The sequence below is a fragment of the Ostrea edulis genome, chromosome 2, assembly GCF_947568905.1.
Source record: "Ostrea edulis chromosome 2, xbOstEdul1.1, whole genome shotgun sequence".
Lineage (NCBI taxonomy): Eukaryota > Metazoa > Mollusca > Bivalvia > Ostreida > Ostreidae > Ostrea > Ostrea edulis.
Window position 1 is genome coordinate 85,154,880 of NC_079165.1, and position 14,149 is coordinate 85,169,028.

Consider the following 14,149-nt stretch of genomic DNA (forward strand, 5'->3'; position numbering starts at 1 on the left):
GGGGGGGGTGAATGATCATCAAATTTTAGCTATTATGAGCTGGTTGTAAGTTTTACATTGGAATGTGTGGGGAAATGACTTTGAAAATATTCTTCATGCATCCTTATTTAGAATACATATAAGTTTTGACATAGCATCTGAGCTTTTTGCACCTAAAATTTACTTTTGATTTATTTACATAAACTTGTTTTTTCTATTGATGTCTACACAATATAAGCAACACAAATCAATCATTAAATTGACTTGATGCACACACACGTCTTCTAATCATATAAATATGATTTTTTAAAAAGTTGAATATTAGTAGACGGAAAAAATAGATACTGGCCTTTTTGCATGAAGAAATTATGTAAAAATTCATCATATAAAAAAATTAAGAGTTTTAAAGAACAGCCTAGGAGTACTGGCAGTTTTCAAAATTACACATAAATTGCCATTTCTTTCCTCAAAATTTGAAATGGAACATAAAAATGTGAGATTTATGGATTTAATTTTTGAATTATTGGCAAGAAAAACTGTTACATTTGTAATAGAAATTTTCAGTTTATTTGATAGACAATTTTAAGAATCTGTGTTCTGTTTGAAAACTATATTAACCTTTATGAATTTATATTTGAATTAGTTCCAAGTCGCTACTATTTGTAAAGTGGAATACATGTCTAAGAGTAAAAATATAGACAATATATCAGATGAAATAGAATTTAAATGTAAAATCATGGAGATTTATAGCTTTTTATTTTTTATCAAAAAGTCCTTCTGTCACAAAAGGTAGTCCTTAAATCCCATGATGGGGGGGGGGGGGGGGGGGGGGGGGGGGGGGGGGAATCACCACTGGATTGAGTTCAATAGATTTGTGATGTATTTTGGCTAATACAGCAAGTAATGAACTTAGTCTAGTTATCGCCTACTTGGATACAGTTACTTCTGACCTTATGAAGTGTATTTGATTGAAAGGCAGAAAAAAATGTTTATCTTATTGATAAGTTAATGGTAGTCAGATATTTTGCAAAAAGACCTCAGCAGTTTGTATAGAATCCGTGTCAAGTACAGAGTTGTGTTTCATGTGCCGTCTTCTTTCAGAGTGTTAAGTACAGAGTTGTGTTTCATGTGCCGTCTTCTTTCAGAGTGTTAAGTTCAGAGTTGTGTTTGCCGTCTTCTTTCAGAGTGTAAAGTACAGAGTTGTGTTTCATGTGCCGTCTTCTTTCAGAGTGTTAAGTACAGAGTTGTGTTTGCCGTCTTCTTTCAGAGTGTTAAGTACAGAGTTGTGTTTCATGTGCCGTCTTCTTTCAGAGTGTTAAGTACAGAGTTGTGTTTCATGTGCCGTCTTCTTTCAGAGTGTTAAGTACAGAGTTGTGTTTGCCGTCTTCTTTCAGAGTGTTAAGTACAGAGTTGTGTTTGCCGTCTTCTTTCAGAGTGTTAAGTACAGAGTTGTGTTTCATGTGCCGTCTTCTTTCAGAGTGTTAAGTACAGAGTTGTGTTTCATGTGCTGTCTTCTTTCAGAGTGTTTTATTGGACAGACTGGGGAACCAATGCCAGAATAGAAAAAGCTAACTATGACGGAACCATGCGACAAGCCATCATCACTACTAATATGAAGTGGCCTAATGCTCTGGCTATAGACTTCCAAGGTAAAATGCGTTTGGCTGGGTTAGAATATCTGTAACGATTCAGAACTTTACAGCTCTCTTTTCTCATACAGTGTGATGAATTAAAGAAGGAAACAAGTGTACATGTCCACCATTGATTTTAAGACAGTAAATGTACTCATTTTTCAGTTGTGTGTCATAATTCTGCAAATCAATGTTTCATTTTTGTGGGGTGTGAAGGGTCATAATAATGCAGCTTTATGTTTTATTTTAGTCTGTGCATGTTTAACTGTATAATAAGCATATATCTAACAAATTGTGTGGGATGTTTTCTTGTGTCATTTTAGATTATATAAATGAATTAGTCTGAAATGGATAATGACCCTCATTCAGCAGCTGCCTATGAAAAAGTCTTCTCTAAGATTTTTGATATGGATAATTGAATATAGCTGAGCTTAAAGTCCGCTGACACCAGAGTCTGTAGAATTTTTAAGACCAAAAACATGGCAGATATTCGAACTACATCAAAGAAAGTAAGGTTACAGAAACCTGTTCTAGATTTCTTGAGAATTTTTTTTCCAGGAAATGCACTTTACTGGGCAGATGGCTACACCAAACTGATTGAGAAGGCTAACCTGGACGGCTCCGGACGTATGACCGTGTCTGACCAGTCCAGCACCCAGGCTCACTTTTTTGGTTTAGTGTTGTATCAGACCACGCTGTACTACACCGACTGGAACACTCAGTAAGTTTGGCTGTGAATCTCCGTATACAGTTATAATAGTTATGTACTACACTGACTGGAACACTCGGTAAGTTTGGCTGTGAATCTTCATAGACAGTTATAATAGTTATGTACTACACTGATTGGAACACTCGTTAAGTTTGGTTGTGAATCTTCATAGACAGTTATAATAGTTATGTACTACACTGATTGGAACACACGGTAAGATTGGCTGTGAATCTTCATAGACAGTTATAATAGTTATGTACTACACTGATTGGAACACACGGTAAGTTTGGCTGTGAATCTCCGTAGCCAGTTATAATAGTTATGTACTACACTGACTGGAACACTCGGTAAGTTTGGCTGTGAATCTTCGTAGACAGTTATAATAGTTATGTACTACACCGACTGGAACACTCGGTAAGTTTGGCTGTGAATCTTCGTAGACTGTTATAATAGTTATATACACATGATTGTGATTATACCTATTCATCGATTTGTGTCATTTTTAATGAGTTTGATAATTTGATCATTCTTGATGTGGTTTCCTCTCCTACAGTTCTGTGATGAAGGTTTCGACCACGGGAGGCACCCCTACAGCAGTGGGCCCATCAGTATTTGGCAGACTCAATGATTTACATTTGTACCGAAGTGGAGCAGGATTCTCAGGTATACTGACACCTCCTATATAACCGTTGCTCTTTTTAAAGAATTGTGTTGCTCTTTTAAATAACTGGGGGGGGGGGGGGGGGTGTTGGGGGGGGGGGGGGTGTTAATAACTGTGTTGCTCTTTTGAATAATTGCATTGCACTAATACAGGTTCTGTCAGGACTCGTGCATCTTATTTTACCTGCATGTCATTAATTCTCTTTACAGATAATTTTGATATCAGTTTGAGCAATGAATTAAGCTGGTCTTTACATGTGCATTGAATGTGATGCATTATTGAGTGCATTTATATGTTACAGGCACTAATGTGATGCATTGTTGAGTGCATTTATATGTTACAGGCACTAATGTGATGCATTATTGAGTGCATTTATATGTTACAGGCACTAATGCATGCACTAGTGGTAAAGGCGGTTGCTCTCACATCTGTTTACCTGCCCCAGGTAACATTAGGAAATGTGCCTGTCCAGATGGCTTGTCATTACAGCCAAATGGAGTATCATGTGGAACAGGTAATTTTCTTGATTAGAAAATGTAATTTAGTACATCATAAAGGCAATATTGTATAGATAAAGACCTCAACAGCATTCATCATAGACACCCTGAACAGTTCTATTGAAAGCTTTTCTACGTTAAAAATACTGTAATATTATTATAACCAAAACAACCTGGCTCACTCAGATGCTGTTTATTTTTTATGCCAGACATTCAAACACTTATTAACAATCCATGTTGTTTGTTTGCAAGCTGTTAAAAATATGTGTTTGTTAGCTCGCTGTAAACAATTTTTGTTGTTTGTTAGCAAGCTGTAAACAACCTATATAGTTTGATAGCTAGCTGTAAACAATCCTTTTGTTTGTTAGCTAGCTGTAGACAACTCGTGGTTTGTTTTAAACATTTTGTGGTTTGTTAGCTAGCTGTAAACAATTTGTTGTTTGTTAGCTAGCTGTAGACAATGTGTGGTTTGCTAGCTAGCTGTAGACAATGTGTGGTTTGTTAGTTAGCTTTAGACAATATGTGGTTTGTTTTAAACATTTTGTGGTTTGTTAGCTAGCTGTAAACAGTCTATGTTGTTTGTTAGCTGTAAACAGTCTGTGTGGTGTGTTAGCTGTAAACAGTCTATGTTGTTTGTTAGCTGTAAACAGTCTGTGTGGTTTGTTAGCTGTAAACAGTCTGTGTGGTTTGTTAGCTGTAAACAGTCTGTGTGGTTTGTTTTCCAGCCATTCCCTGCCAGCCACTACGGGCTCCCACTAACGGTATGGTCACTCCATCCACTTGTACCTCTACAACAGCCAAGCCCAACACCAACTGTACAGTGACCTGTAAGACTGGCTACTCACTATATGGGGCCAGTACCCTCACCTGTAATGCCAATGGTCAGTGGAGCACAGGGGCCACATTCATCAGGTGTATAGGTATGATTTCTCTCTCCAACATTTTAAATATTATGTCAGTTGGAAGTTTCTGGATTTTTGTAACATGTTTGCTATATCAACATGTACTACTTTGTAATTTGGGTTCAGATTTGAAATTCATATTAAAAACCACAATAGACATGTATATGTATTTCTGGGACTGCTTGATGTTTTTTTCTACATGTATATTACCTATAGACAAGTAGCCAGGTACATGTATCTGCTTTTGTCTGGTCAGTAAAGCACATGCAGGTAGGTGATTTTAATGGAAACTTTTAGTCAAGGTTTACTCTCAATAAAATCAACATTTTTGTACAATTGGCAGACACCCAGCCCCCCTCGGTGACCTGCCCTGCTGATCAGACTGTCATAGCAGATATGGGTAAACAGACGGCCACCGTTAGCTGGAATCCTCCCACTGCCTCAGACAACTCTGGTGGCACTATACCCATCTTACAGGAAGTGACATCGCCAGCCATTCTTGGTGTAGGAGCACATATCATTAAAGCTGTTGCCTTCGACTCAACCGGACGATCTAGCTCTTGTAGTTTCACAATCACTGTTATAGGTTAGTCAGTAAACTCGGCGAAGGAAGGATTCTCTTGTTAAGGTTGTTGAACTGTGAAACCTTGCATGGTTTCTATCTAAATGAACCAGGTCATTAATGAGATAGTTTTCTCAAGGTGTTCAAATTGATAAAGCAAATTTCATCAAGGATTTGATGGCACTGCATGCATGAAGACTTATGTGAGGAATATATTTCATTTTGTAGTGAATGATTTCTCAGTTTAAGACATTTTAACAGGGTGGTAGACTATTTGCAGTAGGCTAGTGGTTCAGGCACTCGCTTCACTCAGTTCTGGGTTTGATTCTCATTCCTGGTACTGTGTCAATCTTAAGACGTTTATCGGTAGTGACTTCTCCATTGCCAAGTGTCCGTCACTTAAAAGTGAAACCTATGTGTCTCTCTGATACGACCTTAAAACAGGGGTTCTGTGCCACATTAGAACTCGCTCGCTATATAGCCTTAAGCACCACATATTATAGGTCACAATGTGTGGCACTTCACCTACACCAGGTGACATCTCTAAACAAGGGGGAACAACACAAACACAACAGAGTGGTTATCTTGATGACTATCCATGGTTGTTGTTTTGTTTTTTTTGACAGTGTTGAAGTGTCCTCGCCTGACTCCGCCCGTGAATGGTTTGATTGTGTCCCGAATGTGTTCCAACTACTACGGAGCTACCTGCCAGGTGGGCTGCACGTCTGCGTTCAACCTCCAGGGAGGAAGTGGTACCGTTACCTGTCAGAAATCTGGAAGCGTGGCCCAGTGGACGCCAGATGTTTCCACTCTGCAGTGCAAAGGTAGCGTAAATATGTTCATTGTGATATAAGAGATCGTATTCAATGTAATATAGGAAAAATTGTATTCATTGTAGTATAAGAAACGCTGTATTATGATATAGAAAATATATTGTATTGATTATGATGGAGGAAAATGCGACTGTAATTTAGATAATCTCAGTAGTATATGGGGTACTCTATAACTCTGTTAGAAACTCCTCCCCCATTAGTGATTTTCTAAGCGTAGTGATCGATGTGTCATGTTTCTGATGTGGAAGTAGATAGAATGATGACTTTGGTATACAGATTTATTTTTTTTTCTAAACGTAGTGATTTTTTATGTGTCTTGTTTCTGATGTGGAGGTAGATAGAATGATGGTTTTGGTATACAGATTTTTATTTTTTTTTAAGCGTAGTGATTTTTGATGTGTCTTGTTTCTGATGTGGAGGTAGATAGAATGATGGTTTTGGTATACAGGTTTGTTTTTTTTTCTAAGCGTAGTGATTTTTTATGTGTCTTGTTTCTGATGTGGAGGTAGATAGAATGATGGCTTTGGTATACAGATTTATTTATTTTTCTAAACGTAGTGATTTTTGATGTGTCTTGTTTCTGATGTGGAGGTAGATAGAATGATGGCTTTGGTATACAGACTTATTTATTTTTTAAGCGTAGTGATTTTTGATGGGTCTTGTTTCTGATGTGGAAGTAGATAGAATGATGGCTTTGATATACAGATTTTTTTTTTTTTTAAGCGTAGTGATTTTTGATGTGTCGTGTTTCTGATGTGGAGGTAGTAGAATGATGGTTTTGGTATACAGGTTGATTTCAGTGTGTGTTTCTGTTTCAGCTGTTTCCTGTCCTAAGATTCCAGTTCCACAGAATGGTCAGATTACTGGATGTAAGCCCCCATACCTGTCTGGTTCTGTGTGCACTCAGGTGTGCAATGCCTCTTACGTAGCCTATGGTAACAGTGTCTACAGGACGTGTCGGAAAAATGGAATTTGGGGAGGATCTTTGTTGACTTGTCAACCACCAACTGGTAAGGTTTGGGAATTGTAGGGGTGTAACCTATGTATCAGTATACTGGTAAGGTTTGGGAATTGTAGGGGTGTAACCTACATGTATGTATCAGTATACTGGTAAGGTTTGGGAATTGTAGGGGTAACCTATGTATCAGTATACTGGTAAGGTTTGGGAATTGTAGGGGTGTAATCTATATATCAGTATACTGGTAAGGTTTAGGAATTGTAGGGATAACCTATGTATCAGTATACTGGTAAGGTTTGGGAATTGTAGGGGTGTAACCTATGTATCGGTATACTGGTAAGGTTTGGGAATTGTAGGGGTAACCTATGTATCAGTATACTGGTAAGGTTTGGGAATTGTAGGGGTGTAACCTATATATCAGTATACTGGTAAGGTTTAGGAATTGTAGGGATAACCTATGTATCAGTATACTGGTAAGGTTTAGGAATTGTAGGGGTGTAACCTATGTATCAGTATATTGGTAAGGTTTGGGAATTGTAGGGGTGTAACCTATATATCAGTATACTGGTAAGGTTTAGGAATTGTAGGGATAACCTATGTATCAGTATACTGGTAAGGTTTAGGAATTGTAGGGGTGTAACCTATGTATCAGTATATTGGTAAGGTTTGGGAATTGTAGGGGTGTAACCTATATATCAGTATACTGGTACACATGATTCATTTGTCATTCCAATACAAAAATTCTTTACTATGTTTTTCTTAAATGTTCTATTGATATTGTTATTTTCAGAGTGTTTTTATACTAAATTAAATTTTTTACTTTCAATTGATTTTAAAAGTTTTGTTTGTTGTTTGCTTCTTTTTTCTTTTTCTTTTTTTGACTGTGTACACTACTGGTAAAGTTTTCCATATTTTGCTTGATAAATTGTGATTTTAATAATTTCATTGATTGGACAGTAAATAATTTACGTGTAGAGGAAATTGTTGATTTAACCATATACAGTTCAAATAGATGGTATACATTAGTTCAGAATGAAATTATAAATGTGTCAATACTCGTTGCATATACACTGTCAAAATATCTATTGTATTGTGGCATGATTTTTGGCAGCATTACTCGACCCCAAATTATAGTCATTCTTGTTTGTAATTTTTTACTACACCAGTAAATTCTGTTTTGAAAAATTTGAAATTAGTGAATAAGGCCAATACTTATGCCCAGGTTTCTTTGGTGTTAAGGTAGGTCCTTAGTCCTGGATTTTTGGGGTTTAGGTAGCATTTTTTTGTTTGGAATCAATAAATTAACATTCAGAGTAATGAAAAAAGGCAAAACAGTTAAGGGTTTCCATATTAATTTTCATTACATACACCACTAAAGTCATATACCCCAATGTAGATTTTTATGAAATTCATTGGAAACAGTTATTTGTTGTTATTTTAATATAAAAACAACAAAATATTTTTTGAATTGCATTTATTTATCGGGAAACATGTCAATAACTAAAACACATGTCAGTTTCAATATGTTCATCAAGTTTTAGAATAATATGTGGAAAATTATTGAATTAGCGTTATTCCCCAAAATGTTAAAAAAAAAAACAAATGTGGACGCATTTTCGTTATAGCATGGTTTACATATCATTTTTTCTGTTTATATTAGTAGAGTTACAGCTGTTATAGTTATTCATGGGAAAAAATCCATACCTTTCCTTAATAATTTCAAATCTATAGCTTCCAGATTATGTATACCCCCATCAAAAACTGAAGTCTGGCACCATACAGCTGAGCTATTTAAATCACTCGGGATTAAAATTGTATGTAATTTCATGAAAAAAACACAGATAATGATTCCTTATCACCTTGGTAAAATGTTTGTCAAAAATAAAGGAAATATATCGCATTATGGACTTGATAAATAATTGAATGAAAACAGAGTTATTGTCCTTGGATTCAATATTTTGAAACATATAATTGACTATTCAAATATAACTAAGAATTTTGAAATATTTTATGGCTAACAAGATTTTTTACAATAACTATTGAAAAAGATTCCAACAAAATTTATGTTCCTATCATTAAATTATTGACTTTGCAAAATCCTATGACGTCACACGAGTGTGGAACTACGTTAAGTGTACAAGAGTTATAAACTCCTGGAAGGGACACCTGCAGTCCTTCACAGGTTCACCCTCAGCTGAAGCTGGTACCCATTTACAGCAGGGTGAACTGTAACAAGACACAAAGTGATGTAGAAATACAAACCAGCAACCCTGATTTTCCTGCCTTGCCCATCATCCCACACATTAAGAGCTTGTCTACGAGAAAACCATGCAAAATGTGATGGAAGCAAGGTTGTCGGATCAACAACATATTTTGAGTGTAATAAAGTACATCAATATCAAATACTTTGGCATATTTTTTTCGGGGGTGTAGTCATTGGATAGGGATTTGCAGCCATGTTACTAAAAATAGCACTTTTGTTCTGACAAAAGGGTAAAATTATGTATATTTTACCTTTCTATTTAAAAATTCTAACAGGTTATTGAAAATGGATTTTTAAAAATTGACAGTTTATAAAACAACTGGATATGCATATTCATATTGTTTAGTGGGAATCTAAAATTTCACTTCCGTTTAAGTGCACAAAGGTCACAAATTTGGCACGATTCCAGATTTTGATAAATTGCAGAAAATGATAACTTTTGAATTAATTAGTAGTCAAAAAGTAACGCTTTGATTTATTCAAAATTACTTTCATCCTATAGAGAAGAAGTATATTTACGATATATCAAAAATCTGTCTTTGGACTCTCGATTATAGTAAATATATTAACACTTCAAGTTGGGCATTTTTTCCTGCTTGTAGAGCTTTTATTCTGGTAGCCACCTAAACCTGTTTGACATGCATGGTCCTTGTTATCTTATTAAGTCTTATATAATTTTATGATTTCACATCAGATGACCAAAAGTATGTATCAATCATTTTTTGTTGCTATGGGTCCTGGTTGCCATGGTGACAAATTGCAAAATTTGAAAAAATAACGTTTCTAAAAAAAATAATATGCATCGTATGAATAGTTGTAATTTAACAAAATTGATATTTGTGTACTTTTAAAATGCAATTTTTAAAAACAAATTTTATGCCAATTTATATTATGCTATATATAATAAATTCTTTATTTAGACAGGATAGCACGATTAGTACAAATGACTAGTTTACATTGTGGTCCTACAGAGACTTAAATATACCACAAGCAATTGGATCATATTTCTTCATAGATTTGCTTTTCCCATGGATACAATAAGGATAAATCTATTTTTTTAAAATCTGACTGGTTATTGAAAACATTCTGAAATAATCAAACTTAATCGCAAATACTAAGCCAGACAGCAATGTAACTTTTGAAAAGTTGTATGAGAGTCACAATATTGATATTCTAAAACAAATAAAATTGTTGCCATAGTAACATTTAGACCGATTTAAAGACTGACGTGCTTTAAGTTCTAAGGTACAACTTGTGTGAAGACAGAACTTAATAAATATCCACAGTATAATACCCCAAATCTTTATCTTTTTCTCGGGACAGTTAACACGGCATATGAAGTTGTCAGGTACAATATATTAGATAAAAAGTACTTTGTGGTTAGGAATTTTTAGATGTCATCAAACTTTAACAAATGAGGTACCCAGAAAAAAATTGAGCAGCAACCCTTAAACAATTAAATAGCATGCTTAATATGTACATATAAACAAGAGTTGTCAGATGACTTTACCTAACCGTTTGTTCAAAAGGTTAAAAGTTTTTGAAAAATAGGTCAAAGTCCAAGGTCGACGTTGACAGTTCTGGTAACAAAAGAAATGACATCTATGTTTGAAACATCAAAGATTTATCACTCTTGGTTCAAAAGATATAACCAAGATAAAGTTTTTGAACAGTACGTCAAAGTTCAAGGCAAAGGTCATTAGGTCAAAACAAAGGTCTCTTCATGAGGCATCTATATATGTAAAATATCAAAGCCTTATCCCTATTGGTTCAAAAGACATAGCCCAGGTTGAAGTTTTTTTTAAAAAATAGGTCAAGGTCGAAAGTCTTGGTACTACATCAAAGGTCTCTTCATGGGGAATCAATAAGGGATATATCAAAACCCTAAATCCTTGGTTTAGAAGATATAACCCAAGTTAAATTGTTTCCTTAAAGTGGCACCGACAAAGTGATGTAGAAATACAAACCAGCAACCCTGATTTTCCTGCCTTGCCCATCATCCCACACATTTAAAAGAGCATGCCCAATAGTTGCTCAGTTGTAAAGCGACAGAAAATAATAATCAAACCGCTTTCTTTCATTTTCTTTTTGAATGCAGTTTCTGAACAAGCACTTTTCCACCTCTTGAGATTTTGGTTTTATTTTTTCTTACATACAGTGTATAATAACCGTGCTGGAATGATGGTGGGTGGAAATTCTGGAGGAAGTTCGGCGACCGTGAACAGTGGTGCCATCACGGCTGGCGTGGTGATAGGAGCTGTGGTGATTGTCATCCTTCTGGTGGCTGCCTTCCTCTACATAAAACGACAGTGAGTTTTTGTCACAAGAATATATTTGTTCCTACTGAGTCTGTGACTGTTTTAAAAATCAAATTCATCGATGCAACTGACAATTTTTCAAAAATTGAATTGGCATAGACACATTGTCAGACAAGGAAACTTCCTTCATAATTAGATACACTACACAGACAAATGCACAAACTCGCACCATTCTTTAGGGGAAATGACCATATATTGGGTACTGGCTACTTCCCCTTTGAACTTTACATTCAAATCCAAGGTGTAACATTTTATCCCTGTGTATCTTTGCAAGTCATGCTATTCTCAGTATCTGAACAGGTTCTGATAATTTTGTCCCTGTATATCTTTGTTTTTCACTTCCTGTTTGTTGTCCTGCTTTGTTCCCTGATAAGATTTTCAATTCCATCTCAATGAAGGTTGATATGGGGCCTGAGGGCTGATATTCTGTTCCTCATGTTTTTGATGGTTTTTTATTTTATTTGATACAAAGTCTGAAAGCTGATTTTATAAAATATTGTTCTTTTTATCACATGCAGGTTACTTTTTTGAATTTTAAAGGAACATCAAAGAATGTTTGGTATATTTCTTTTTTTATGGTAAAAACCTTGATACAATAATTTACTTTGGTAAAAACATTGATATAATAATTTACTTTGGTAAAAACATTGATACAATAAGGGCTGTTCCAGAAATGATCAAATGGGGGGTCGGGCGGCATACGATATTTTTTTGTGTGGGTGGTCGTATTTTTTCATATTTTAATTGGTCCGTGGTTGGGCTGTTAAAAAAATATTTATTATGGGTAGTGGGTAGTTTCTATTGTTTGATTTTGTGCCACGTGGGTGTTGAGTTTTCAGAATATTTTTATTGTCGCTCTTGTCGTGTTGGTTACAAAACGTCGGAGGGAAAATTGAAAACGTGCTTTCGAAATCGGAAGTAACATAGAACTATTCGAGTTGTTGCTCTTTGCAGCGCATAACTTTCCATTACGGCACTCTTCAAATTAGAGGCGCGTTTAGTAGGGTCCCTTTGGACGTGATGGCGGCGAACTCTGTTCTGTAGATTATTACAGTTTACAGTGCATCGATTTTGGGAATATTTTGAAACCAATAGGTATTCCATTTTCTAATAAAAATAGGCAAACCTTAGTTGATTTATACGAGGGTACCGATGCGTTATATTTATCAGTCGGTGTGATGGTGATATAGAGGCCTCTGGGCGCGGGGTCCATTAGAAGACGAACGATTCGTGGAAAAACATATCCATACCCATTTCATGATAATAGCATCGTTTGGACTCCCAATCTTTCCAACATTCCCGCCATAGATGCCTTTGATTGTTGATGTGACATCGTTTCTTCAGAACTACTGTGATACAATGTCGCACAGGCATTACCGCGTCATTGACTAGAATGTTTGTCCCGAAAACCTCGCGAGATTTGTACCTTTTTTATTTTTAAAAATATTTTTGTGGTGGGTCTGATTAGTTTTTTTTTTATTAGATGGGTCATTGTAAAATGAGTTTATTAATTTGATGGGTCATGGGGTAATTTTTTTTTTTTTATGGGTGCTTGGTATATACAAAAGGTGCCTCCCGACCCCCCCCCCCCCCCCCCCCCATGTATTTATTTCTGGAATAGCCCTAATTTACTCTGGTAAAAACATTGATACAATAATTTACTCTGGTAAAAACCTTCATACAATGACTTACTATGGTAAAAACATTGATACAATGACTTACTTTGGTAAAAACATTGATACAATAATTTACTCTGGTAAAACATTGATACAAAGATTTACTCTGGTAAAAACATTGATACAATGACTTACTTTGGTAAAAACATTGATACAATGATTTACTCTGGTAAAAACATTGACACAATGATTTACTTTTACTAGTATGGTAAATCTCTGATGTATTGACTGGATCTCTGCCTGATGACCACTATTGTGTACTGGAGGAGGGAAGTCTGACTATATATTCCAACTCCTCTAAGGGAAAAATGACTTTATAGCCAAACTCCCTAGGGGAAGAATGACTGAAAAGACAAACTTCTTAAGGGAAGCATTACTATATAGCCAAACTTCCTAGGGGAAGAATGACTATATATCAAAACTCCCATGGGGAAGAATGACTATATATCCGAACTCCCTAGGGGAAGAATTACTATATATCCAAACCCCCAAGGGGAAGAATCACTCAGTCAAATGGCCAAACTCATTAGGAGAAGAAAAGCTATGTAGGCAAACTCTGGAGAAAAGAATCACAATATAGGGAAATTCCCTAGGGGAGAATGACTGAAAGGAAAAGAAATGGCTTTGTAGTGAGTGCTCACCCAGATGAAGAGCCATTCTCTAGAGAAAATTCTCATTATACAGGGGTTTTTAGGTTCCTGAAGGGAAGAAATAAGTCCTCATTCCCAATGTTAAAAAGCAGGTATTTCCCCCAATTTTTGCTTTAAAATTCCCAAACATTGAATGAAAACAAATCAAAGCAGGGTAACCTTATTGTTCATAAATCTTCACAGATTACAATTTTTGCTTCAAAATTGTTAAGTAAACCTTATTTTTTTAGCCTCTGCTTATTTAGATGAGGTAAGCTTTGACCAAAAGGAGTCCAATTATTCCTTAATGTTTGGTTTTCTCCCTACTTTTTTTTCATAATTTCAAGCAAATGTCGCTATTTTTTCCAATTGTAAAGGCTCAGGCCCTTGAAATCAAGACCTTTAAAAAAAAAACCTGCTATATAGTAATTTCGTAAAAGAAGAGTTCAAATATACAGCCATTTATCCAAGACAAGTTTCCCTACCGGTATATAGTCATTTTTTGTGAAAGAAAACTGTCGCTGTAATGGA

The 14,149-nt window shown here is 35.5% G+C and overlaps 1 protein-coding gene across 1 annotated transcript in view; it reads left to right on the forward strand.

Moving 5' to 3' along the window:
* The window catches only part of LOC125678524 (deleted in malignant brain tumors 1 protein-like), an 83,910-nt gene that overhangs the window by 69,093 nt on the left and 668 nt on the right, over positions 1-14,149 (forward strand). The window contains exons 38-46 of the mRNA XM_056155246.1: positions 1,501-1,628; positions 2,169-2,331; positions 2,873-2,982; positions 3,366-3,494; positions 4,203-4,397; positions 4,723-4,965; positions 5,568-5,765; positions 6,593-6,784; positions 11,154-11,304. Of these exons, the coding sequence (XP_056011221.1) occupies positions 1,501-1,628; positions 2,169-2,331; positions 2,873-2,982; positions 3,366-3,494; positions 4,203-4,397; positions 4,723-4,965; positions 5,568-5,765; positions 6,593-6,784; positions 11,154-11,304 (1,509 nt within the window). The remainder of the gene's footprint in view (positions 1-1,500; positions 1,629-2,168; positions 2,332-2,872; positions 2,983-3,365; positions 3,495-4,202; positions 4,398-4,722; positions 4,966-5,567; positions 5,766-6,592; positions 6,785-11,153; positions 11,305-14,149) is intronic.